Source organism: Styela clava, chromosome 12 (genome assembly GCF_964204865.1).
Source record: "Styela clava chromosome 12, kaStyClav1.hap1.2, whole genome shotgun sequence".
NCBI lineage: Eukaryota > Metazoa > Chordata > Ascidiacea > Stolidobranchia > Styelidae > Styela > Styela clava.
The window spans coordinates 9,901,686-9,928,637 of record NC_135261.1 but is presented as its reverse complement, the minus strand read 5'-3'; the positions used below and the strand labels follow the sequence as shown (position 1 = coordinate 9,928,637).

The 26,952-nt window shown below is 32.8% G+C and overlaps 2 protein-coding genes across 3 annotated transcripts in view; both read right to left on the bottom strand.

Annotated features, from left to right (window-relative positions):
* Window positions 1-888: 888 nt before the first annotated feature.
* Window positions 889-4,140, bottom strand: LOC120329899 (ADP-ribosylation factor 6-like). The gene is made up of 5 exons (XM_039396688.2): window positions 4,029-4,140; window positions 3,596-3,754; window positions 2,527-2,645; window positions 1,925-2,059; window positions 889-1,599 (listed from the first exon to the last, which is right to left on the bottom strand). The coding sequence occupies exons 1-5, from the start codon at window positions 4,074-4,076 to the stop codon at window positions 1,437-1,439; spliced, it is 624 nt and encodes a 207-aa protein (XP_039252622.2). The 5' UTR covers window positions 4,077-4,140; the 3' UTR covers window positions 889-1,436.
* A 701-nt stretch (window positions 4,141-4,841) lies between these two features.
* LOC120330033 (receptor tyrosine-protein kinase erbB-4-like) overlaps window positions 4,842-26,952 on the bottom strand; it is a 63,533-nt gene continuing 41,422 nt past the window's right edge. Inside the window, exons 9-32 of one of the 2 annotated variants that reach the window (XM_039396847.2) lie at window positions 26,691-26,823; window positions 25,743-25,819; window positions 23,075-23,229; window positions 21,639-21,816; window positions 21,420-21,560; window positions 20,880-21,078; window positions 20,220-20,391; window positions 20,013-20,080; window positions 19,432-19,588; window positions 16,406-16,471; window positions 16,136-16,196; window positions 15,649-15,755; window positions 14,877-15,062; window positions 14,424-14,566; window positions 12,443-12,534; window positions 11,401-11,645; window positions 11,036-11,162; window positions 10,844-10,956; window positions 9,974-10,183; window positions 9,720-9,839; window positions 9,336-9,447; window positions 8,971-9,057; window positions 8,347-8,523; window positions 4,842-7,814 (exon numbers count right to left, since the gene is read on the bottom strand). In XM_039396847.2, coding sequence (XP_039252781.1) covers window positions 6,781-7,814; window positions 8,347-8,523; window positions 8,971-9,057; window positions 9,336-9,447; window positions 9,720-9,839; window positions 9,974-10,183; window positions 10,844-10,956; window positions 11,036-11,162; window positions 11,401-11,645; window positions 12,443-12,534; window positions 14,424-14,566; window positions 14,877-15,062; window positions 15,649-15,755; window positions 16,136-16,196; window positions 16,406-16,471; window positions 19,432-19,588; window positions 20,013-20,080; window positions 20,220-20,391; window positions 20,880-21,078; window positions 21,420-21,560; window positions 21,639-21,816; window positions 23,075-23,229; window positions 25,743-25,819; window positions 26,691-26,823 — 4,160 coding nt within the window. In that variant the 3' untranslated portion in view covers window positions 4,842-6,780. The remainder of the gene's footprint in view (window positions 7,815-8,346; window positions 8,524-8,970; window positions 9,058-9,335; window positions 9,448-9,719; window positions 9,840-9,973; window positions 10,184-10,843; window positions 10,957-11,035; window positions 11,163-11,400; window positions 11,646-12,442; window positions 12,535-14,423; window positions 14,567-14,876; window positions 15,063-15,648; window positions 15,756-16,135; window positions 16,197-16,405; window positions 16,472-19,431; window positions 19,589-20,012; window positions 20,081-20,219; window positions 20,392-20,879; window positions 21,079-21,419; window positions 21,561-21,638; window positions 21,817-23,074; window positions 23,230-25,742; window positions 25,820-26,690; window positions 26,824-26,952) is intronic. The other variant, XM_078118500.1, reaches the window with a different exon arrangement.

Sequence of the window (26,952 nt, the reverse complement as noted above, 5' to 3'; positions counted from 1 at the left end):
CCGAATCAATGTCAATTCGGAGTCGAGCTTAAATTATTGATGAGGCAAACGAGTATTTCAATAACCCAGTAATTCTAATATTTTTTATTACTAATTGATTTTTCTGTACTTTTCTGAATGTATCAAATGGTATCAATAGCTTTGTTACTTCTGTCCTGAACACCTGATACTGACCTGCCATCTTATCTGTAGCTTTTGATTCGATACAGTTGTATATCAGATAATGTGAACAGTTACAAACTGAATTTCTGCAGGCGTACTAAGAAATTTTAATAAACTTTTTGCATCCGCTGGCTGGAACTTAAACTTCCGAGCAACAAAGCCGTATTGTGGAACGTCGTCGTGGTATTTGACATGATCCAACCGTTTCTTGAAAATAGTGAGACTGACTTTTTATAGATATTTAAGAGTATTAAATTTGATTGACTCACTCGAATTTAGCTTTAAGTTTGGTGAAACGCGATCTCTTTTTACCCATTTTACAGTTTCGATAACATTCAAGTGTTTACACTTAAATCCAAGCGGACATGTCTCACTGGATAAGCAATGATCTCCGGAATATGTATCTCGAAAATACCACCCGTCAGCAAATTCATGAGATAAAATTAAAATTATTTTCCGAGAATTGTTTCCAAATTATAAAATTAGCAAGATTTTCTCTCGTCGCAAAATTTGACAAGCACATACATACCATGTTTCCCCGGAAATAAGATAAGGTCTTATTTCAATTTTCTTTTAAAAAACACACATAGGGTTTATTTTGGGGGATGTATTTCGTTTTTATTCATTAAAAACAAAATTACAAAGTAGAGAATTAGTAGATTTTCAAATATACAAGTTATGAACACCGAGTTCCATTAGACCATCTATAAATAACACGTTCTTATTTAAAAACTGCTGAAGCTTGATTATTCAAAAAGACCAATCATTTAAAACGTGTGGAAGAGATTTCATGCTATCGACTACAACAAAAAAAATTCGCGCCATCGACTAGGCTTACATTAAAATACTTTTTAAAATTCAGGATAGGTCTTATTTTCAGGTTAGGTAATATTTTCTGGGAAACGCGGTAGGTAATTTCAAGAGATTTTGCTCCTGCCTTTAGGCTTGAGTAGGCCTATTTCATGCCGGACTTTATTCCAGTTGCCTCTATCATTGAGATCAGCCCCAAAACTGAATATAGCACGTTTGTCATGTCCATTTTACACTAAAATTTTAGGCTTATGGGGTTGACGAATTAAGACGTGACCAGTAACAAAACATCAATTTAATGTTCAAGTAAACTACCACTGATACCCCACGATTGACAATGATCCCATCAGCCTGTCACTAAAGTTTATAAGCTATAGGCTAGTCATACCCTGCATAAGAATCGGTGTTTCGTTACTGTTTTTGCATTCAATAAATCCAATTTTTCTATTTGTTAAAAATCAACTTTATAATCGATTTGTAAAATACAATTTTCTAGGTATTGTTTTCTTTTTTTGCTTCTTGACTTGCTTAGCTGCCCATTGCAATCCTTCGAAAACTCCGTCTCCCGTTGTAGCACAGGAAGGCTGAACATGCCAAGGTCTTTCGCGAAGTTCATGCAAAGATAGCCTGCAAATTTGTCCAACGATTTATTTTCTTAAAACCGACTATATTACCCAAACGTGGCGTTCTGGGATATAGTAAATAAATAAGCATCACTGTATGAAGATTAATCATGACCGAGTTCTCGATCACACCTTTTATGGAGACTCAATGCTAGGACTAAACCTGACGATCCAAGACAGTGTTCTGTCAAAAACATGTAGGCCTAGTATGTGGGACAAAACTCTGCTCATTTTCATTGTATGAGACCGTAACATTAAAAATCTTCATAATTCACAACACTTTATGGCTTCTTATCCTTATGTAGGCCTAAGTGATAGTAAAAGCGTACTTATCAGCAATTTCTTTTGCTCGAAATGCGCACGACATATCTTGTTTGTTTGCATAAACCAGCAGCACACAACTGTCCATTAGTGGATCCATCAACACGCCGAATAATGCTTCTTTCGAGACCTCTATAGTATCTCTAAATACAGAAATGCGAACAGGAAAAACATATCAGCTAGAAAAGCTACACGATTTCGAACATGTTATTTGATCGACCCTGTGTAATATGGCAGACTGTTCTTATAAGGCAAAGCTTACTGAATGTATGGCTTGTGAAATCAGGGTGAAGATTGAAAAAAATGCAGAGAGCTTCGAAAGGGTACTTTAATAACTTAATTGAGGCAGTTTGGGAATGTAACTTTGATTAAGGAAAGTTTGACAAGAGTACATTTTCCGCGAGAAAGTAGTGAGCATCTGGCAAGTGCAGTTTGTATCCCACAGCAATATATGTTAATATATGATATGCAAACGTATTGTAGATGCTTTTGAGGCGTATAAAAATCTGGAATAACGAAACTTTGAAATTTCTATATACATATATTTATGAATCATTGTATTTGCAGTGGGCCCATTATATTGTTGTTTGGTATATGCTAACAAACCCACCTTGAAGCTGAATCAATAACAAAGGCAAGGATGTGAGTGCCGAAGTAATAATGTTTCCATAATTCTCTCAATTTATCTTGACCTCCTACATCCCAGAATGTGTACTTGATTCCCTTTATCTGAAAGAAAATTATGTTTTCTATTTTCACGATGACTAGGTATTAAATTGTAATTATTTGACTTGCTGGTGTTTATGTAGTTTCGAGCCATCATTCCAATTTCCATTTGACCTGTTTCGAGCTATTGGGAAATCCGACTTAAAACGCTGACGATAGCAGCTACAGTTATAGCTTCCTACTGCACACACATGTCTCCTATACCAGTGGTTCCCAGCCGCCGGTTCGCGAGAAATTTCGTATTGTTCATTTTCTGCCGTCTCAATCGCATTGTCGAAGCGGAAAAGACGAAGTTACGTTGGTTTATTGCGCAATTTCTCTTCCCCGTCATATTACTCGCCCGTATTAATCGGCCGGCGACGTCTTCGCGTCGAGTAATTAGTTATTACACTTTTCGCTTTATCGGTTCCGATTCTTCGCGAAAGTGCGTCGTCAAATCTCGCCAGATTCAAAAACCTGAAAGTCAGCATGCGTGCTTCTTCCGTTCTGCATGCTTTTCTTTATTATTAAATATTAACATCCAAATAAAAGGTTGTTGTCCGAATATTCAACCAGTTACTTGTACGAAAAAACTTCTTCATCACTAGCTTTAATTAAAACGAAGCAAAGAAATCGACCGTGAGCCGCTACAGAGCTATGTGTTGCAAATCCTTTATTTGATGCCTCGTTTGCAATCCTGTATTGGAAACGCAGCAAATTCTCACTTGAGTTGTGAGTGTTTGTACATGATCATGATATTACATGTACAGTTCATGTTTTTATGTGAGGTGTTTTCTGGGTGCTTTTTTACGCATAATGGGTGCCCAGCACTGCATTTTATTACGCAAATATATTTGTGTTATTATTTCATGTTCCACTCATTTCAATTTTTGAGAGCCTATCATTTAATATAATTCATTTCCATGTTTTATAAAAAAAAATATGTAACGTATGTTTTTACTAAAATATAAAACCTTAACGCTTTCGACGTTGAATCCGATTGTTGGAATAGTATCAGTCGTTCGTCCGTGTTTTATTCTTGTTAGCAAAGTAGTCTTTCCTGCAGCATCTAATCCTAATATTAAAACTCTGACATATCGAGGTTTGAATGTTCTGGTCAGTAAGCTTCCCATCTAGAATAAGATAATGTCATTTAGTTGCGTGCGTAAATACATAGGGGACGATCCAAGTTTTTAATTTCAGACTGAATATTCTAGGATGAGTTTCAGTTCTTTACTTTTATGTGGTCAACGTTACGTATTCCATGAATTATTCAGTTTCGAAAATTACACTCCATTTCAAATAAAAAAAAAAGTATATGTAGATAGCCATGATATTATTTCAATAAATCATCTTTATACTTAGAATGTTATAACATAGAATCTATAAATTCAAATATTGTTATACCTTACAACTTTCTACCCAGGCCACCAGGTTTCTTTTTTCTCTTTGCATTCATTTCAGCATTTCAAACCAAAACAAACTCGTAAGCCGTGTTACCAAATGTCCGAACAATAAAGAAGATTTGAAACAGTAAGATATAATTAACTAAACTAATAAGTTTACATTGTGACGCAACAGAGTTATTATTTCACATATCATTCTCTATAAAATGTTTTGTTTTTAGTTTGTTTTTATAAGATATATATCATTTTTGTAGCAGAAAATGCAAGTTGTTTTTCTGCCCTTTCTTGGAACAAATGGTTTTAAATAGACTAGAACAAACAAACAACTATGAACTATGCTCTTATTTTGAGCACCACATTTTCTTTGACTAAATGAATAAGCATGTTGATCAAACATCTGTCCTTTCTTGACTAACCTCGTTGTTATCGCTGAATTTTATATATTCGATAACCAAATCATTTGTCGAACATTCATCTACCTACCTACCATCTACCAATCAAACTGTGAGATTAACAAACTTCTCCGGGGTTATCAAATCTCAAAGTATTCTGATCATGTCATAGCGAAGTTAAAGCTCTGTTTTGACAACAATTTTTTCAAAAATTACATTTCGACAAATCATCAATTTTTGAAAATCTCATCCAAGCCCTAGTTTACATCACAACCCACAAACATGATCTACTCTAGTTTACAATCAGGTGACAAGGATGAATACTCATCTTGATTTCAATAGTAGCAAGGATGTGGACGGTGGATTCTCCAACAGCTAAGCTTCAAAGATATCGAGACTTCCAATGACGCCAGATGTGTTGTTATGTACGTTTATTAATCCCCCAACACATAAATAAAAAATAAACCACGAAACAATGTAATAAACAAAAAGAAATAATAAAAGAAGGAAAGAAGAAAAATATATTTCAATAACACTCTCTAATACAGGAATGGCGCCATTTACGCTACAAATGCCTTTAAACTTAACTCAAATAAATCATGCGACCATCATAAACACAACGACGCTTTTAATGTAACACTTACACCTTTTTGGTTTAATATTCACTATATTTATACCCAAATATTCCGATGTTAACTTTTTGGCTGCAAATCTGATATTATATGTTTAAAATCATGACGTCATCATGAGTCATAATAGTACACCTCCCTCATGTTTGAAAAAATTAAAAAAAAATGGCAAGGTTGGCGATTATAGTTTATCACTTTTCGTCGTGCAGATACGGTTGATAATATGCCCGATCAAAAAGGATGATTTTATTTTGAATTAAAGCAAATAGAAAAATTTATACACCATTTACCCAAATATATTAAATTTTAGTCCGAAATAACTTGGCTTCGTGGGATTTTGGATATTATAATGGGAAGTGTGATTTTACAAAATTGTTTTATTTTACTTTTCCTGCGGGTTGTTGAAAATTTTCACACTGTCAAAAATATTTTGAAAATACGGCTTTGGAACACGTGGGAACGGAATATATTTTCAGTTTAAAATGGAACTTTGTGAACTATTACTAAGTTATCTCAGGGTTTATGAAATTTTACATGAATGCGAATTATGTAATCGGTGGCGGCCAATTATTATTTATTGATATATGAATAAAATCATGCTTTGTCGTGTCGCCAGCCACGTACGCAGAAACACTTGTTTAAACCAAAATTAATAAAAAAAATTGACACATTATGACGTAGAATGATCACGTGGCATACATTTTTTACGTCACAACACAGACAAAACGCACATAAAACATATAAGCACCAACAAAAAAGCTTTGGACGAAAATATAATTCATATAAGGTACTGTACATAGTATAAGGGTGACGTCATTTTCACATAATTTTATCATCGGGTTATACACGATCAGATGTATATTTAGCTCTGGCCAACTGCATACCAATTTAATTCATTTTTCTTATTCGTGAATAACCCGATCAAAATATATGTTGTGACAAGAGGTCAGATGGCTCCATAAAGTTGACGATAGAAAGTGTAAATTCAATAGTAAAATAATAATAAAAGCAATATATTCTGGACGGAACTGGCAGTGATTTTTCGCGCCTCCGTAGTGTTGTATCTTCTGGGGAAAAGTATGACTTGGTTGGCCAAACAAAAGATCAATAAATGAATCTTGTTTTTCTGTTCTACGACAGAACACATAGCAAAATTAAATCTTTTCGACAATACCACACATGGCATTTATCATTCAACTAGGTTTTGCCAAAATTGACACCGAATGTGGCGAATGAAAACACTATTTTATATTTAATAGCATGTTCTTCTTCCGAGCAAAATAACTCCCAAAATAATGATACAATTAGTTAGTTAGTTTAAAATGTAAACAAAAACGAAATGAAATATTGGTTACAGTTATTTCACGATCATAAATTGTCTGTGTATCGTTTTAGTGTGGAATTTGGCGATGCAGCAAAATTTGATTTCAAAATGTTAGCTCTACATTTTCACACTTTTCCCAGAAATCTCACACGTTAAACTGTCTCAATTGATCATATACAACTTGTATATAAACAAAAATGACCTTAGAAGTATTACAACAACACGGACTTCAAGTTTAGTACGTATTTTTAATTTCTCTTCAGCTCGAACGCGAATCTCATATTGATGACATCACTCCTATGATGTCATCATCACTCACAACTCCACCAGAATGGATGTTTGTGTATTAATCTCATACAAGTTAAACCTCAAGAGAAAATTTATGTTCGGAACATATTTGACCAACGATTAATCGGATGCGTCCCAACCAGAGCTACCCAGTCTATGATATAAAGCGTTGTCAATACCCATTTCTATACCAACCCCGCTATCTGGTTCAGAATATGTCCTGGGTACGCTTTTACCCAACATACCATCGGGATCTTGGGGCATTTCCCCATTTGATATGTTTCGTCGCTTTGTTTCGGGAGTGATAAAAATATCGTCGAAGTCTTCTCCGCCTCCAACAAGCGCTTTTACATTAGCCGTACCCCGTCTTCTCGACTCAGGTGTAACAAATATATTATCGTCCAGCCCATCACAATTCAAGTTTATATCCATAGGATTTCGTTTTGATGTGACAGAATCGTCGAGGAAATCAGGGAATGGGTTGTTATTTGTCGACCAAGGATCTTGGGAATTGGTTCTACTCACCATCGGTTTAAATTCTGACATGGGTTCAAATCCACCGTTTGTCATGTTCTCCAGAAGCTCATAATTCGGATTATCCACAGAGTGATGTGGATTGGCTTTGGGTTTATTAAAATTGAATCCTCTTTCGGGGGTGGCGTTGTTTGAAAAGTAGTCTGCTGCAGTGCCCGACGACTCGGGGTGAAATGGGGCCGCCACTTGACCCCGGTTTTTACCCTCGTTTGTGACGTTAGCGCCAACGTCGCCGGCTGCCTTTCCGTTTTTTGCACCTGGTTTTAATGGTACTTCTTCATCGCCTTCTGACTGCATTCCGGAATCTCGTTTTTCAGACGAAGTACTTTCTCCGCTGTGAGAATCCCTTCGTCTTGGTAGCAAGGATGTTTTATTCACTGCCAAATATCCGTGTTCATCTTCTTCTAATTCTCTTGAAACATCCGGCATCCCTGTTGATATATCGATATTCTCGTATTCAGTGGACAACCTTCTTGAATCCACCGTAATTGGATAGTGGTTATTTGGTTTTTGACCACCCGCCATTGGAACTTCGTAACCATCATCGTCCGTTACTGGTATGGAAGATCTTGCTCCTAATAAATTATGCATTCCACTGTAGAAGCCGTTACCAACTCGAGCTGAAAAAGAGGGAAAGTATTTGTCAAATATTGGAATTTTTGTTCCATAATATTAAATTTTTATTTGTGCACATTTTCGATGATTGCCACCATTTGACGATCAAGTTCATTACTAAATATTTCATCGGAAAATGTCTGACTGAGAAATAAGATCGACGACACACTAAATTTGGCTTATCTTGGCAGCCAAAATTTTGTGCCTTGTTAAACCCAAGCCAACCAAGCTGAGATGCCGCGCTGAGAGCTTCTCTAGTCCTTTCATAAGTTAAGTAGTAGCGCATGTGTAAGCGAAAATAATTAAAATGTACGGGTATGTAACAAATAAACATAAGTAGTGAAGCATGTTTACGCGAAAATAATAAAAATGAGCGAGTTATGTAACAAAAGGTATTGAAAATATTGAACTGTTTTTAGAAGTACATCACATATCGATATGACCTACAGCGGAGAGCCAATTTTTTGTTGATATTCATGACGAGATAAGAACTATTATTCATTTAAAAGCAATATTATAGATATAGGTAAACCCTACCTGTGGATGGAGTAAAAGTCGGTTCATATTCTGGATTTTCCATACCAAGTGATAATTTAGCAGTAAGAGGATTCTTTCCTGATCTTGCGATACTGCCGTTGTTAACTCTGTGGAAGACAGGACTTTGAGATGTTGCACCAGAAGACGTGGATGGAAACGAAATAGGCTCGAGGTAATCTGAATTACGTAAAATGAAATTTGAAAGCACTTAAAAGGAGGATACATAAACAGATGGATGACATTTTGTTTAGCATGATCATACAAACTACTCTGCTAATGATACTAGGTACTAGTTGTAGTCGGACAAAAACTAAGCAGTTCACTACTACATTAAAAACACACCGAAAGTAGAAACAATTATCCATCAGAAATTTTAAAAAAATTAACAACGTTAGTTGATAAATTAAGCATAGTTCAAGCTGACATTCTTATACCATTGTGTATTATATGAATTTCGCCTTTGGTGTTATTGGTTACAGCTACAGCGAAGTATATTTTATATCCATTTTGCTGAGGATGATTGATATGTAGCTTCAAGCTTGCACAAGTAAGTGTTAGAAAACATTGCGTTAACTGGCAAAAATCAGCGGCAACAAACTCCTTTTGCTTTCATGCATCACAAACCTGAATTTCGTTTAATAGGATCTGTAGTTGGCTCAAGATAACCATCTTCGTCTTCTTGCATACTTTCATGTCGTCTATTTTGAGCTCCTGTGTTGTCATGTTAGTAATGAAAAGGAAAATATGATGAGTTATAACTAAGAATTCTATGTAAGTAAAAACGACATCTAATGAACATAAAATTTATGTAAAAAGGGGTTAACAATACACAATTCTACCTGACAGATAGGTTTTATGGTCAATTCATTACTTCACCACTAATACTGAGTAAACTTCTATACAGCTAAACACACAATTATCTGCTATCGTAAATATTATTTAAAAAGAAAGAATATTTAAATTAAAGGTTAATGAACGGAGAAACTTACCGTTGGGCCGACTTTCTTGTCGCGCTAGAATAGGTTCCATACAATATCGAGTCGTGGCACTATCTTCTCTCGCACGTGGATTTACATGGTGATCGTGACCATTTGCAATCTCCTGAGAAATTAAATTAATCAAGTAATGACAATGAATAAATAGTGAATAAGATATCCTAACAATATAATCTAAAAAAAATATGGTCACATTGATTGGTTATATAGGTCCTTGGATGACTAAGTAAAAGTAGAAATATGCGAACGACACATTGTGTCGCATATGCGGCTGCGGAAGATTTAAATATTATAGTTTATATAAGATAGCTTTTTCAATCTCATAAGCATATTTTTCTTTGGGCGCAGAGATTAGTTAGAGAGAGGTACATTTCTTACCCATGGATTATCTTTTGGCTGCGCGGAAGGAGTATTAAGGAAGACATCGGATGAATCACTTTGCGTTCTAGGACCGATCGTTAGTGGATGAAGACTGTTCATTCCACTTGTTCCTGGTACCTGTGACAGAAGAAATTCAGAATTCGTGTTTGGTAATGAATTTGCTGATATAATAGCATTATACAGTGATAAAAGTGATATTAGATATTCAAGAAGCTTATTTGCCAAAGCTTGTCGCAGAATCGGTGCCATACCTGATCACGTGACATTCTATTGCTTGATCGACCGAAAGCAGGGAATCCGTTTCCTTCTCTCGTCGACCTCGGTGTCATATTTATACCGGGAGTGTGCATGCCGAACGGAGTACTGCATCCGTTAGGATAAGCACTTTCACTTGGAAGACTTGTCAACACTGTTACTGCGGAGTCAAGTCGGCTATCGGCAGCACTGGATGATTGAGATGCCTGGAATATTTTGTGCATATTGCGTAAGCATAATATAATTAGTATTTGACACAAAAGGCATTAAGTTCCACATGAAGATACAGATTTTGAGACATTCCAACTGCCGATGCCACCCATTTGCAAGTAGTGGGTTTGAAATAGATGTAGAATTGTAAATTGGGAAATTATTATGAAACAATTTTTGGTACTCCCGAGGTATGTGGACCAAGATGGCGGACACCGGAACGTAGTATGTGTACCAGGTTAGTTTTAGGCCATAACTTTAGTCCAATTTTCCTTATTTTTGTTATATTACGAGTTAGGGTACTAGCCTAGTAACTCCCGTAGTATTTGTACCTGAAATTATGGCCTAACCGTAACCTGGTACACACACTACGTTCCGGTGTTCGTCATCTTGGTTCACATACTTCGGGTGTACCCGATTATTTTTAGAGTATATTATCATTCACATTCGGTAACATTGGAGTACGGTACTTATAAAGTTTATGCACTTCTGAGTCAATTGTTTCAGATGTTCTTGTTCCTCATTTTATATTTAGTAGTAAAGTTGGGAACGTTTCCGCATTCAGTCTACTCTATAATCAATCAGAAACATCAGATGAAATATTCTGTCCACTCAATGCGAATCACTATGTAACAGATGCAAAAAAAACATCTTACCGCAAATCTACCAGACAGTCCAAAATGCCTTGGATCAGCGTGCTGTTTTCTCCACTGCGCAGTAACTGGTGCCGGTTGAAGGGGGAAGTGTCCTCCATTCGCTGTTGCTGAGTCTGTACAGAATTTTTTTTTTATAGTTTTATTTTAATTTATCAGTTAATTAAATTTTTATTCTAATCTATCACTACTCACCGAAATTATCAGGATGTAAATATTCTTCTGCGTCTTGTAACGGAAAGTCATCTCCTTCTTCATGCTTTAATGATCGGAAAAATTCTGATGTGGTGGGACTTGGTAATGCTGGGAGACTGCCATCGTTCTATAGGAATCATACAATAAATGTACGAAGAAAAATTAAATATTGACCTATATAAAGTTTAGTTAGATAGACAATGGACGCCCAAATTAGAAGAGTTGTGTAACGAATAATGTTCGAATTTTCTCTATAAAGACTGTGCAGTTGGTGTCAAATAAGTAGCATGTAATGCAATGGTAGCAAATGAGCTCTCACAGAGTTTACATAATGGCATTAAGCAGTAATTCAGTTTCAAACTTACTGCAATAACAAGATATCTTGATGGATCTCTCGCCATCTTTCCAAAATCTTCAACAAGCTCTCTAAACGTGGGCCTTGAGTCTGGATCCACTGTCCAACATTTGATCATCAGCATATAAACGTCTATTGTACACGTTGCTGGTTGTACCAATCTCTCTCCTCGTTCTAGTAATGTATGAACTTCCCTTGCTGGTACATTTTCATAAGGCTTTTTGCCGAATGTCATGAGTTCCCATACGGTTACACCTGAACATCAAAGTTGTAAAAATATAAACGTATGTCAAATCCAGTTTCCAAACAGTAAATATCTCTCGAGCTAAGATTACAAGAAAATGATAATTACACAGTTTTACTGGGGAAGGAAAGGAACCAAATCTGGTTATCGAGCAGCGACACCCAATGAATGCATTTTGTATGTATATGGATGAATTCGTGAAAATATGGAGGATATATTATATTGTGAATATATCACATTATTTTAAATGGTGATGTCGAACGAATTGATATTACCTAACAAACAAGCGAATACGTTGCGAGAGACCGCGGCAGCCGTTCATCATCTTTGATAATTCATCAGCGTGAAATTATTGAACAAGATTAATGAATTAGAAAGTAATTTTTCACGAAAACGTGATGATAAAAACAGCGGTTCCAATAGTTTGTATTTGAAAAAGTAAAAAAACTCAAAAATATAGAACTAACAAAATCGTGTCGCTTGGCGTTTTGAGGCGTATTCATTTACCTTCAGTTCAAACATGACCCGTTACCAACACCCACTGATACGTGAAGAGATATTAATTTTTTAAACTCAGATTAAAGTGAATCACATAACTGAAACTGCAGTTGGATAAAAATTGGCAAATATGATCTCGAAAAAAAAATGATGATTTTGCAAAAATATCTATGCTGAAAAATTTGGTCTATCACGACAATTCCGTACAATCACCAGCGGCTCATATTCAATCCCATTGTTTTCAGTTAATTATGTGAATCAATTTCGCATCTTTAAGTAACTTAAGTAATTAAAAAAAACGTCAGCTTACCAAAACTCCACACGTCGCTTTTTTGCGTGAAAAGTCGATGCTGTATAGATTCAAGTGCCAACCATTTTATTGGCATTTTACCACCTTCAGCTCTGCAATATAAAAATAAATTAGTTTAGTTTTACTACTTCGTTATACAAAAAATATTATAAAATAAGGGAAAGCTGAAAGGACAATTTGAAGATGCTGACATAAAGAGTATTTTATGCCTGTTTGTAGTGTTTATTGAAAAGGTTGGTGAACAATACATAGTGTAGAAACCCATGGTAAGTGTCATCAATAGGCTGTTAGGCTGGGCTCCTAGACAGTCTAACTCTAAATGATTTATTTATTATATTAAAAGCCAATTAACAAATCAAGCCCATTAAACTATATCATCTTTGACACTGATTTTTTTTCAAATCCATTTTTTCCACTATTTCAAAGTCATTTTTTTTAATGGACTCCATCAGTTCGATTCTGTTCACAGTCCGATGTTTTAACATTACCATGGGAAAAAAAATGGTTCAAAAAATGCAATTTTCAATATGGTTTATTTTGTATGTATAAATGTTTTTCTATATGTAATTTGTAACAGCACTTTGAATAACCTCCAGACTGATGCCAATATCTACTTTCAACGACCCTAATTTAAATGTGTGCTATTTTTTCTAAAATGATTTCATTGATAAATATTTTGTACATTAATATATTTATAATATCTTGATTATAATTCATGTTATAACGACATCATGTCAGTAGCTAATAATTAAACGCATGGCATCAAAATTAATAGGTAAACGCCTTTAAAGCCTTAGTGAACGTTTAAGAAATTCCAAACAAACTGTCGCGTAGCATCCGTTATGATTAGATTTTATCTAAACCTAAACTTTCGTCCATGTATGATTTTTTTATAAAAATCTTAAAATCTCATTTTGGTTTCCGCTTACGTTGCTCGTGATGCTGTTATGAAAATACGATAAACTGAGTTTCAAGTTGATTAGCACGGACCAAGCGTGTACATGCGAAACAACCGTCTGTCATTTTTAACCATTGACTGTTAACTACTAGATCTTTTGCAATATTTTTTCCAGATTAATTTTCATTGCCATTTCAGGACCCATGTCTGATATGTTCAGATTCATGGGATTGGGCTTTATGGTTCATGATAAGGCTTAATATAACAGATTACACAACTCAAATTTGTTGTTTTAATAATCTTAAGACTCTTCTTGAAGATATTTTTAGATATTTTTTACTGAATTTCTAGAAAATCGACTTAAATAAATCGGATTAAATATTTTTGGTCTTGTATTACCAAAACTATAAAACTTCAGGAAAATTATGTGCCACAAAATGATTTCAAGATGACGTAATGACATGATTTGAGACGTGACGAATAACATAGTTGAAAAGGCCAGGGCTTAAACACTTATATATATATATGTATTTTTCTAGTTTTATGCGCTTCAATTTGATCTTTCCACAATTCTTAATCTGATTTTCTGCTGATTTTAAAACTTAATTCTGGTTTTTAAATGTTTGTATTGGTACAATTGCTTTGGTGACCATTCGTTAAATCCGTGACAGTAGTTCATATTTACGACCACGGCTTATTGTATAACATATAGCTATGTAATAAAAGCTATAGTCCATCTAACTTACGTTTTAAAGTTACATTGTCTATTTTTACCCGCACATGCACGAAAACAATTTTTTGAACAGGTACAGTGTAAGAAATGAATAAATCTATTCGAAGATTGTCAATATGAGCAAACTGATTGTTACGGAACATTTTGAAGATAAACGGTTCACAAGGTGGTGGCTTATGTAACAGGTTTGTTTCGAATAACTAATACAGGGAATTCGAAATTTCACATTTTTTTTTAAACATTACAAGGTAGCTAATTACTTCGTGTTGATGTATTTATTTTAGCGACATTCAAAACTTTTATCATTCATTATTATGCAATATCTCCGGAAGATTATTTATGATGCTGACCTGTAAACATCTTCATTGACGTCCAATAATTTAGCCAGTCCAAAATCAGTGATTCGGACATGATTCGGTGATTTTACCAAAACATTTCTTGCTGCCAAATCTCGATGCACAAGATGTTTTTCTTCAGCTAGATAGCACATACCCTGAAACACATATTAAAATGATGAATTAAGTTCCAATTTTTGCACTTATGGGGTCTACATCCAAAATTAATGGCTGTCGATAGATTTCAAAATGAGGTAAACTTTGACACTTTTTCAAATACAACAGATCAAAATAAAATATTAAACATTAGTTTCGATATTAGATAAATTAAGAGTTATACACAAAAGGTTGGTTTATGTAGAACACGCATTACAATCTTCAACACTGCGTAAACGATAACACATAAATGATTACGGTGATTTACTTTTTATACAAACTTGATCAATGTATATTAAATAACGTTATTACCTTTGCAATTTGTAAACACCAATTCAATAATGTCTGAGAACCAATATTATCTTTATTGTCTCGTACGTATTCAAGTAAATTTCCCAGTGGCATCAATTGAGATATAAGCATGATTTGTTGAGATAAACTTATACCGAGAAGACGAACGAGATTTGGATGCTCGCAAGATGCCATCACAAATGCTTCCTGCAAACAAATGAAATCTTGGATGAGTAACTTTTTATGTTCGGCGCTCAGTTGGTTCGTATACTAGTAATTGTCTCCACGAGACCTCAGTTCTATCCTAAAGCGCATTCTGAAAGTAAAACGCAAACAGAAGATAAAATGTAAAGAATTATATTTTCAAATGGTGTGTGAAGCAAATCGGTGGATATGTATCTGTCATGCATCGACCTCAAGCTTAACCTTGGCGCCAAGTTTTCGTTTCAAAAGGCTTCTTATTGTCAGTGATTTAATTGCAGTGTAAGCACTAGCGGGACTGACAAGGTCGTAAGAAGGACACTGTTGTTCTTTACATGTATGTCACGATGGTAAACATAATTAGTACTGAGGTGCGACTATATTTAGGTATAAACGAAGCAATGACCTCTAACCGAAAGGTGTAGTTTTTGCTAATTACAAATTGCTCAATGTTTTTTTATTTATGGATAAATATTTTTAAGATTGAAAAATGACAGACTGTTGTTTCTTATATAATCAAATTTTTGGTTATATATGGTTGAAATATGGAAAAAATATACATAAGTCTATTTTGATTAAAAAATCTACTCACATCTAATATTTCGTTGCTAGCTACTTGAGAAGATTCATCTCTCAAAACTTTAATGGCTACAGGTACTCGAACTTTTTCTCGTGGTGCCAAGTCAGGTATCCAATACCCTGGAATTTAAAATAATATCGAATTTTATTGTGAATAAAAATATTAAAACCAATCTTTATTAAGTTTCTATCAATGATATTTTTGGGGTAAAAAAACTCCATTCTGACAAGTTACCTTTTTCACATTGAATTAAATCATATGTTTTTATTATAAATATCGATCATATTTTTATAATCTCGCAATTTTATTGTCAATTACTCAAAATTGATGAGGTTTATTATGCTTTAACGAGACGATTGCTGTGTTCAAACAAATTTTTATTAGTTGCACATCGATTGAAACCATTTTTGCGTGGAATTTCTATGTGCTGCATTGAAAAAATATGAAGCTGATAAAATGGATGAAGATTTAATGAAAATGAATTATACAATCAACTCACCATTATGAACAGTCCCAAACGCACCAGAGCCTAATATTTTTCCGATTCTCAGTTCAGTTTCCTGACAGAAAAATATTCGAAAATTAGATACTAAATTCTATAAACAAAATATAACATTTCTATCATTTATTTTAATATTTGTTAATAAATGTGCATGAAAAGTGAATACTGAAAACACGATATTTTCAGTTACTTTTCTTCTTAACTACTTCCAACTGTATTAAAATATTTTTGTCAAACTTATTTTTTCATGAAAAGATAGAATCTTACTTTAACAATACGTAGTTGTGCTTGATTTGGAGCTACTCCACTTGGTGTCATTGGTTCAGGTGCTCCCTAAAAAAGAGGTGTTGTGTAAATTTCTCATGAACAACTCTGAAAACATTTTTACAAGTTTGTTACGGATTGCATGGACTATGAACGACCAATGAAAAGGTAATAATTCACTTCTGGATTGTTCAGATAGTTTTAGTTTTTCTGGTATTTATATTAAATATTTTAAAGAATAATTTGTTGTGAAATTTGGGCATTTTGTTTTTGCTAAATAAATTGCATTTTTAAATTTAATTATATGTAAATATATATTGTTAAGTAGGCATAAACTGAGGTTAAAATTTCAAACCTTCCAACTGAAAAAATATTGATTTAAGAGTTCCAATCTAACACTGATTGAATAACAGCCTCATATTGATTCTTTGTTTCAACAAATATGTTGGGAAAAAATATCTGAAACTAAACTTGGAACACTCCAACTCACTAATATCAGAAAAATAGCTAATTTTGATCTGTCATGAAGTACGTTGACTTCAATTAACTATAAATCTCAAAAATCTTAAACAACAAAAACTTACACATTTGTCTAATTTTTAATATTTTTCAATAAACTTTTCTGATCTCATCAATATATTATATCTTTGGTAAATTGAATATTTATCCTGTAAATTTATTTGTATAATTTTCTTTCATTGATCTGAATTGTGATTTGGATATTATTGTATTGTATAGGTTTGTTAATTTTTATTTCCGTTTTACAGATAGTGTATTTGAATGGTTCATATAAAAAAATTAATAAATTGAATATACTTTCATACAAATATTGATTTCAAATAATAATTTGATAGGCCGTTCTAAAAACCATTTCATGTATTCTTTTTATTTATTCAACAAAGAATATTTTCCCATTTTTAGGTTTTTATTCATTGATATAGCATTGATCAAATTGATATAGTAGGAAAGCTTGTTTTTTGTATCTGAGGTGTATTGCTTCATTATTTCTTAATATCAAATTGAAAAGTATTACTATACTACAAATTAAATTTCCTATCTATAACTCTATTTCCTATCCTATAATTATAACTTTCGTTCTCGCTACTCTTTGTCATTTCTTTTTTTGGAAAGATGTAACACATACATGTAGAAGTAATATTTTCATTTTTTTTCATTGAAATGTTAACCCTCCATTTAAACCTATTCTTATTTTTTAAGTGTTCTTTATTGTGATTTTTGTGTAATGATATGTGTGAAAATAATACTCATTTTTTGCTTCTGTTATCTGAAGTTTGTTTGACATCATTTTTGGCACATTTTATATTTTGTTATTTAAATAATGAGTGTTATACTTCAGAAACTTTTGAAAACCAACTCTCAAAAATCTTCAACACATTGATTTTATGGTTACAAATTAAATTTAACGACATTGAAACATTTTGCCTATATATGGATATTTTGGTAAGTTTGCTTTATTTTATTATCCCCCTTCCCAAACACACACTATTTGTCGGCAATTTATTTAAGGATTTTTGGTTTTTTTATCCAATCAATTGAGCATTAAGCAACTACAGCAGAAACACAGCATAATTCATTTTGCAATATTTGAAACGGAAGCTCATATATATACAACACATTACAAATGCACTACAACATGTCACAATTTCACGATATTTATTCTGGTTGAACTCTAGCCACAAAAAATTAACAATTTTGAAACACATAACACAAAAATGAAACTGCACTTTTATGAAACATTTTCAAACAATAATTCCAGTAAAATACAGATTACATCATATATGGCAAGCATAATAGCACGATGATCATAGCAAATAATAATATTGGCAATTGCCAAAAACACGATCAAAAAAAACATCAACAAACGCGAAATTTTATTAAACGTAACCATGCAATGGATTTTAGATTTTATGATTCTTCCCAATTGAAATGACTTTCTCTTTGTTGATGATGACGTTTTCTGTTGGAAAAAAAACATAAATAAAAATAAAAGAAACTCAAATTAAAAACAGAAACTTAGAAAACTCAAAGTGAATACTTCTCATTCCAGATGTTTACTTACTAAGGCATAAAACGATCTTCATTGATATAAACTGCTCCATTGTAGTTTGCAATACACCAAAAAGTTGTGTCCGAGTTTTGGATGAAACAGTCGATTAAATAAACCAAAGTAGCCAACAAATGAAAGTAGATATAAATGAAAATTACATGCCTTTTTTATATACAAAATAAGTAGAAATAAACGAAATAAAATAAAACAAACCTTTTCATGCAGATTTTTCGTTGGTGTCTTCAAAAGTCGGATTCGAGTAACTAATCTGCCTAACCGCCGCTGCTTTCGCGCGTGTTTGGTTTTTGTCATGCTTCTATGTAAATGATGATTAAAAATAAAATAAAAAATGATTTTGATGATGATATTTGATTATTGTTTACTGTAATGATAATGCTGATTTTCATATTTTTATAATTTTAATTTTTTTCTCGACCTGTGAACGAGAGATGCTTCTTTGTGTACATCACTGTAATCAGTGAAAATTCTCAAGTATTAATTTAGTGATTTGAGTTTAGTTTGTTTTGATTTGATCCCTCAGAGCAGTAGTTCTCAAACGGTGGGGCGCGCTTAACAAATGGAGCGTATACAATTTTCCAAGGAGGCGCGAAACTAATCGAAAATTAAACTATTTGTTCGATTTGTTCTTGCCCGCCCTATTTTTGATATTTATATATTTTTTATTTTAGATATTAACGTCCCATTCTTCTATTTCAACGTGTTTTTTGAATTAAACATACTTTCGCTTTACTATCTGCTATTTGTAACTTATTGTTAGATAGTTATTTTTGAGGTGGCGCACGAGACTTGACACATTCTAAAAAAGGGGCGCGTCATAAAAAGTTTGAGATCCACTGCCCTAGAGAATCTAATTTGAAATTATTTTTTATTGCATCAGTGGCACATAGTCTGCACAATCCGCTTCAAGATGTTTTTCAATATTTTTGATAACTGGACGTACTCCCTCTAATCCTAGAGCTCTCATTGACATCTGTCTCTTTCTTCTTATCTTCTGACGTCTGTGATGGAACAAGAATCCAATCAAGCATACGAGACCAAGAGCGACGATAGTTACAACTACAGCCATGACAATTGCAGTGTCGCTCTTCACCGGTAGTCTGCAATAAAGAATAATTGTTGTTGTAAGTTTCTCTCTACATTTTGCTGTCACCTCAGATAGAAGTTTATTCTTCCTATTATATCTATTGCCTGCAATTATGTTTATTGTAATAGACATATTGGAGTTTCGGTAAAACCATTAAAAACGTATAAAATTTGGTTTTAAAATGAGAGAGTAAAGAACTGAGAAGAGGGAAGAGGAATAGTTCGAATGTTCGAATAGTAGGCTATATGTTGAAGAAGTAGACTTTATAATTGAATGAATTTTGAGAGAAAAAACGTAAAACAGTGACCAAATTTTTTAAAACATATCTTATCAATACATTGAAAGCAAACTTTTTGAAATATTTTTTTTTTAAATAAAACTTGAAAAAATATAAATAAAATAATAAAATTCATGAGTCATGAATAGTTGTTACTCACGGATGCAGACAATCAGTTTCGGATGCACCGGTGCAATTTGTGCAATGCTTAACACATGGAACACAAGCCTGAAACAAAGAAGTAAATTTGATAAAAAAAATAAAACGAAGTAAGGACTGAAAAAGTATGTTAAAAAGTAAGATTCCAATTGATTTATCATATATATTTCTACATTACGTCACTTCAAGTAACGTCACACACACACACCTGTTCTGTTCCCTTCAATCCGTTTTTGAAAACAAAATGAGCTTCTGGACACTCTGTTTCATAACTTGGTAAACACTCGTGTATGGTGAGATCTCTGTCTGCCATAACCATTGAACAATATTGACAACCTCCTGGACCAAGGGTGCTGTTTGGGCCCGAGCACATTGGTGTTCTTAGAAAAGTAAATAAAACATTAATTATTATTTCCAAGCCGTAAGGTATGACAAAAAAAGACAATTTCATGTTTGCTTTATCATATTCATGAGAGGTCGTAGATGAACATGAAAATACGACCGGAAAATTACGTTTTTAATTACCGTATCAGTACATTACACATTTTTAGGTAATTTGGGACATTTACAGGAGTTTCTTAGAACATTTTCAAACGGTTAATTTTAACAGGTTCACTGTATCGTATATTCAAGTGTATTTTGCTTGAAAATAAAATTTGGCCTAAAAATAAAATTCAAGTTCATACAGTTTAGCAAGTAACGTACGATTGTTGCGTTTCATGTTCAAGCGCAATATACTAATGACGTTCAAATATACTTTGATAATTTCAAATATGTCACGTCGTATTCATTACATGTAATAGACACACGCAAAAATTCAGTGTTGCCATGTCAATGATAAATAATAATAATAAATATATAAACAAACCCATCCGGATCTTTCTGTCCGAAACAAGTAGAATTACAAGTCATGCATTTTTTTGTTATCGGGTCTCCATACATAGTTGGAGGACACATGGGTACACAAATGCTTCCGTAAGACAGATGCTTGCATGCTGTGCAGTTACTAGGTCCGGCACCTACGCAAGTGTCTTTACATTGAGCATCACATGCTTTGCAAGTATCACCTGTAGTATAAAAATGGATACAATGTACTTTCCTTGAAAAAATACTATCGCTTGTGAATATATTATACTTGTTTTATTCTATTACAAGATTTATTTTGCCATACAAAAATGTGTGAATTTGCTGACCTACAGCGCCCAATTTTTTCAAGATAGCATTTCATGATACAGCAAGGCGAATTGGTAAATGAATTGGTTTTGAAAGCCAGTTTGTAAAAGACAGTTAAAATACCAAAAAAATGTGATAATATCACTGATGTATAGTTTACACGTATTGCTATCTTGGAAGCATTGAAGAGTCAGTACACCATTACCAATAATTTTGCAAAAAAAATTTAACTCACCATCTCTGTATATTCCGAGACTTTTGTCACATTCTGTTCTGCATTCATCATTATAAGTAAGATTTCTGCATCCCAAGCATTCATCTGCTCCAGGTCCCCAGCATCCATTGACGGAGCAAGCAGCATTACAAGTTTCGTTTTCTGAAAACAATGTTTTATTTCAAAAAAATGACTTGAAACTTCAGTTCTTTGGAATGAAATAAAAAAAATCAAACATACCACAATTTGCACCGTTAGCTCTGAGCAGCAAACCGTTTTCAAAACTTCTGTGTATCACGGGACTTTTTATAATTGTTGTCCAGTTTACTTTATCCTGATAACACAGTTGTTTCATGTATCCGATATATACGTTCCCATAATTGATGCTGGTAAGTGACTTGAATCCAAGACGCTTTACCTGAAGAAACCATTGGTTTTGTTAATAAAAAATCGTCAACTCATATGTCGATTTTTAATTTGCAGGTAAGTTTCAACAGCAAACAATTCAATTTTTCATACTGAAAGCTGGATATTTCTTAATATATTTTTCATTTGTGTTCATGTCTTCATTATAATTGAGTATAACATGTCTATGACATGCTTTGAGATGAAAAAAATTAAAATTTTAACCTCCGCATATAAAACCTTTTATTGCCGTTATTGCTAAGTTGTTATTTTGGATGAAGTTATGATATATCAAAACTCAACATCTTTGACGCATTTTTAAGTCATTTTGACAGTTTTTACAAAATATTTCCGCAAAAAGCTCGTTTTTCAAAACTGCCTACGGCGATCGTTTTGTTCATAACGAAAATATGGTTGAATATCATGGAAATCATATATTGTAATCGTCTATATTTGTCTTTATAAAATTCTTTAAGCTGCTTAAAAATGCCAATCATTTTATCGTGATACAACACAATATGATGATTTGTAAAATATCGATACAAAAACAATATTACATGAAAAACACGGAATAACAAATAGGCTTAATTAATGTACATCTCCGGTAAATAAGTAAATAATGTCGTGAGGGACAACATCGACTACAAATTTGCGATGCCAGATTATGCGCCACACATAACATGAATTTGAAAAGAATTTTTGTTAAATTTTATTAGGTGTCAAATATACCAGCGTTTCTACAGGTAAATATTTATTATATTTTTCAATTTCAGGGTGAAACCGCAATTTTAATCTCAGAATTACAAAATTTCAATCAACCAAATTGTAGAAGTAAACTCTTTCTGACGTTTTGTCAGAATATCGGAAGGCGTTTATATAAGCCAATTTCTTTTTATTAAGATTGATATATATGTTTCCAACTAAATTTTGAAATTGATTTTAACTTAAAATAACGAATATTTGGAAATGGTTCAAATATTGAGTAAATTGGAAAACTGAATCGGATTTGAGCTTTCAGTATAATTAAACGCATCATACTGGTCTTATGTGCATTTCTCCTAGGATTATGCAGAAAAGTCGGATTTTACGAAATTATATCGATAAAAACAAGTCTTTATTGAGTTTATTTTATTTTTTGTTGTTTCAACATGAGCATTTTTAACTATTGTTACTATTGAGAATTGTCAATGAAAAAATGCCAAAAATAACAGTTATTTGTCACAAATATTCAAAAATAAATAAGTATGAAAAAGTTAAAATTTCATACTAACTTGTGATAAATGGAAAGGTCCATGATCCGTGATACTGTCTTGAATTAAAAGACTTGCAACTTCACGAAATAAATCGATTCCCATAATTGTAGTCAGCTCCGAAAATACACCAAAATCCTCCAGTTCTTCAGGCCAACTAAGAATTTTTAAATAACCTGCAAAACGTGAAAACAAATTCACTTTATCTTCACATTAGAGCCAGCCATCATAGGGGTGGGTCCGTATTGTACGGTGCGGTCTATTTTTTTCATCAAAGTTCCATGGTGGCCACTATTTTAACACACGAAGCTAATAGTTTTTTAATGATTTTGACTAGTCGACCCAGCTTTACCTAACCCAGGGTTTCTTAAACTGGTCCTTCTCACCCTACCAGATTAATGGGTCACGGACTCTGAAGGTCAAGAGCGAGGTACCATTTGCAATGAATACGTTAATTTAAGGAAAATTTAAGGTGTGGGTGTTTGAGAATCACAGAACTTTTTGTGAGGTAGTGGACATATGGAGACGAAAAATTGAAAATTGGGAAACTTTACATCACATATTATTGAGGGTATTTATTAATAATAAAAGTTTATTGAAATATTACAATTATGATTTTAATAATTCAGGTTGATCGAAATATGGTTACTTTAATTTGTGGGCGTGATTGAAAATATAGATACTTTCATTACAAAAAATTTATGTGATATCCGTGGGGGGGGGGGGGTAATTATTACAATTTCCCTACAGATTTAATCAAATTGTTTTAGATTTATCACATACAATATAACACAAAGAAGAAAAGAGGCGCTTACACTACTTTTTGCATGTTCTAGGTCGAATTATCATTGATATTTGTGACCATTTTATTAGGTTATCAGTGCGTACGTGTATAACGTACTGCACCACACACAGATTGTTATTTTAATGATTTTATCTAATTTATGAAATTAATATAGAATCATGCTTGATTCTTGATTTTGAAATTGATTTAGCAACCTCCCATGTATGGCGTGTGAAACTTTTTGTTATTTCTTTATAAACAAGATGAAACGTTTGGAAATTTTTGTTCTAGAACAAGTATTTGAAGGAGAAAATAAAATGGTGAACGACACCACAAAATGCTTATTATTAAAACGTGAAAAATAATTATCGTTTATCAAAATAAACAGTCACTTATCACGAAACAATAGAAAATCATCTCCCTCAGCAAAAATAGTAAAACACGTCACTGATCCATGATTAAAATGACACGACAAGATATATACGTTAGTGGTTACTTATTGTTTTGTAAAAAAAAATCAAAAATGTAATTGAATAATTTTGAATTTGCATTAAAATATTGCTCCGAAATCCTAAATTTATTTATATCGATTTTAAAATTTATCTAGAAATATTTAAGCAAAACATAGGACGTTTGCATTTTGTAGGTTATTGTGAAATAGTTTGCAGTCTTAAATTAGGAAATTGCATCTTATTTTCTTTTTATAATATATAACAAAGGTACTTCTGTTGCAAAAAAAGCAAGAAAATAATTAACAATTTCCCCCAAAATTTTCTTTCAAAATAAACGATTTAAGTAAAATTTTCTCAATTACAATACTTCAATTTTGATAATTTCTCCTAAACCTGTGGCATATTGATTTGCATTTGAACGAAATAAACAATTGTTCCCCGCACAGTATAATTGTAACCTTAAAAGGTTAATCTGTGACGTCAAATTGTCACGAATTTTAAATCTTGTTGTTGTTTAATATTGCGTGTAAATGTGTTGAATACAAACAAACTTCATCTGCACCTGTTATCTGCTACCTGCTAAGTACCAATAGCGTAATGCTGGAAGTTTTGAAGCTTTGTGGTAAATTGGGAAAACGTTATTTCATAGCTAAAGGGGAAGTAGAATACCACTCCATCAAGCTTCTGTCTAATTTGTTTCCAGGGTAGCAGCATCATTCTTATATCGTGCGGTATGGAATTCAGGCTACAAAGAGAACATTAGCAACTGATGACAAATACGTCACTTTCGTAGCTTAAACTCACTCATGTGAGACATTTCGATGCTTTCAAAACACGTGGTTTTAACAAAACAATTATGACGTACAATGCAATTATGAATGAACTAGTTCGGCTATTATCAACTTTTATTCTTTTGCGACCTATAAATGTTTTATCAACACGTTTTTTTTTTCGAAACTCCTTCCGATATCTGTTTCATTTTATTTTTTCCACGTGTTCCCAAATATGTACAGTTTTAGGTTTTGTTTCAATTATCAGACAGGTATTCAAGGACATGCATAGTTTTATCGTTGAAGTATAAATAGGTCATGAAAAGCTGCATAAAGAATTGTTGGATACTTTTGTATTCAGTGGAAAATTTAAGGAATAAATTCAAAAAACTGTGTTAGAATAGGAAATAAAAACTTAGGTACTAACTCGTCATTGCTTTACCACCTTATTTTAGATTAGATAACCTAACTTATCTAAGATGAACGAATTAATCTAAGATAAATAGTATCGAAAAAAACATCTTCGAAAATTACCGGCGGAGCAATAACAAAATAGTAACGTAATTTGTACTTGAAACTGTTCAAAAATAATTTCATTTACAAACACACGAGAAAACGTGTTATATAATCATTCTCAAATGGTTGAACAGCCTTGAAACTCACAATACATGAATCTTACTAACCATTGATGACTTTTACCGCCGAAAACGCTTTCAAAATCTGCTTTGCTGTCATCGGTGGTGTGTCCGTATGTGTATCCCTGTAAATAACAAACGAGGACTATTTATTTCACAGATAGTCTTATTAAACTAATGTTTATTTTTTTGGCAGTAAGTTAGTTTTATTTTATAACTGAGCATATGTATGGAGATGATTGAAAGATGACTGCAAATTTTGAGATTTTTATATTATATATTGAAATTGATTAACAAACAATTTCCAATATTGCTTATCATTTTGGTATATCTAAATAAATTTATTGTGCATCCTCGCCTAATTGGGTTGGAATTTCTTTTAGAAATTTTTTTCCAACCTTGAGCTTAATGTCAAACTTTAGCATTTAAATCCGTAAAGGTAAATCTAATCTGGGATCTTCCAGACAATTCTTGTAATAATATTATTTCTGGCAATCGCATGCTATTTACTAAAATTAGGTTTTTGATGGTTTTGAGTGATACACAAATACAATAATTTCTAGATGCATAGTGTACCTCTTTGTCTATTTCATTTCATCAAAAATTACTTTGGTAAGTGGGTAAATTTTTTAATATTTTTAGCAGTATGTATAGGTAAACCATTTATGGTCATACCTGAAGATTATCCGAATGATCTATATACAGCCATTTTGACGATAATAACGAAGCTTTTTTGTGGTTTAAGTTTTCGACATAGTTTATTTTTTCAGTTCAGATAAGGCTAAATATTTCCACAAAATAACCTTTATAAAATCATGTCGCCAAGAATAGAGCATAGTGGAAAATTTTACATAAATATAAGATTTGAGTTCATATGTCACCACTATTTGCATATTACGGTACGCCAATGACGATTTGTGTCCGATATTCAAATCCGATAGTTATCCTGGTACGTCCCAACAAAATTTATTTCATTGATGAAAAATACCAACTTACCCAGTAAAAGCATAAGCTTGAAAAATGACATTTCCTCGAACAATATTGCATCCTTCAAAAAAATGAACATTTTTCGAATCCACCGTTTCACTCTTATTTAACGGACCGTCTGGATTTCCGACACCAAAACATTCTAGATTGAAAATGGAAGAATAGGTTTTATAAAAATAGATAAATCTAAAACAAGTTCCTTTATTAATCCTTTAATTATTAATAGTAAATCTTCAGTCTTAGTGCAAAAAGTCGAAGAGGTTACATGTAA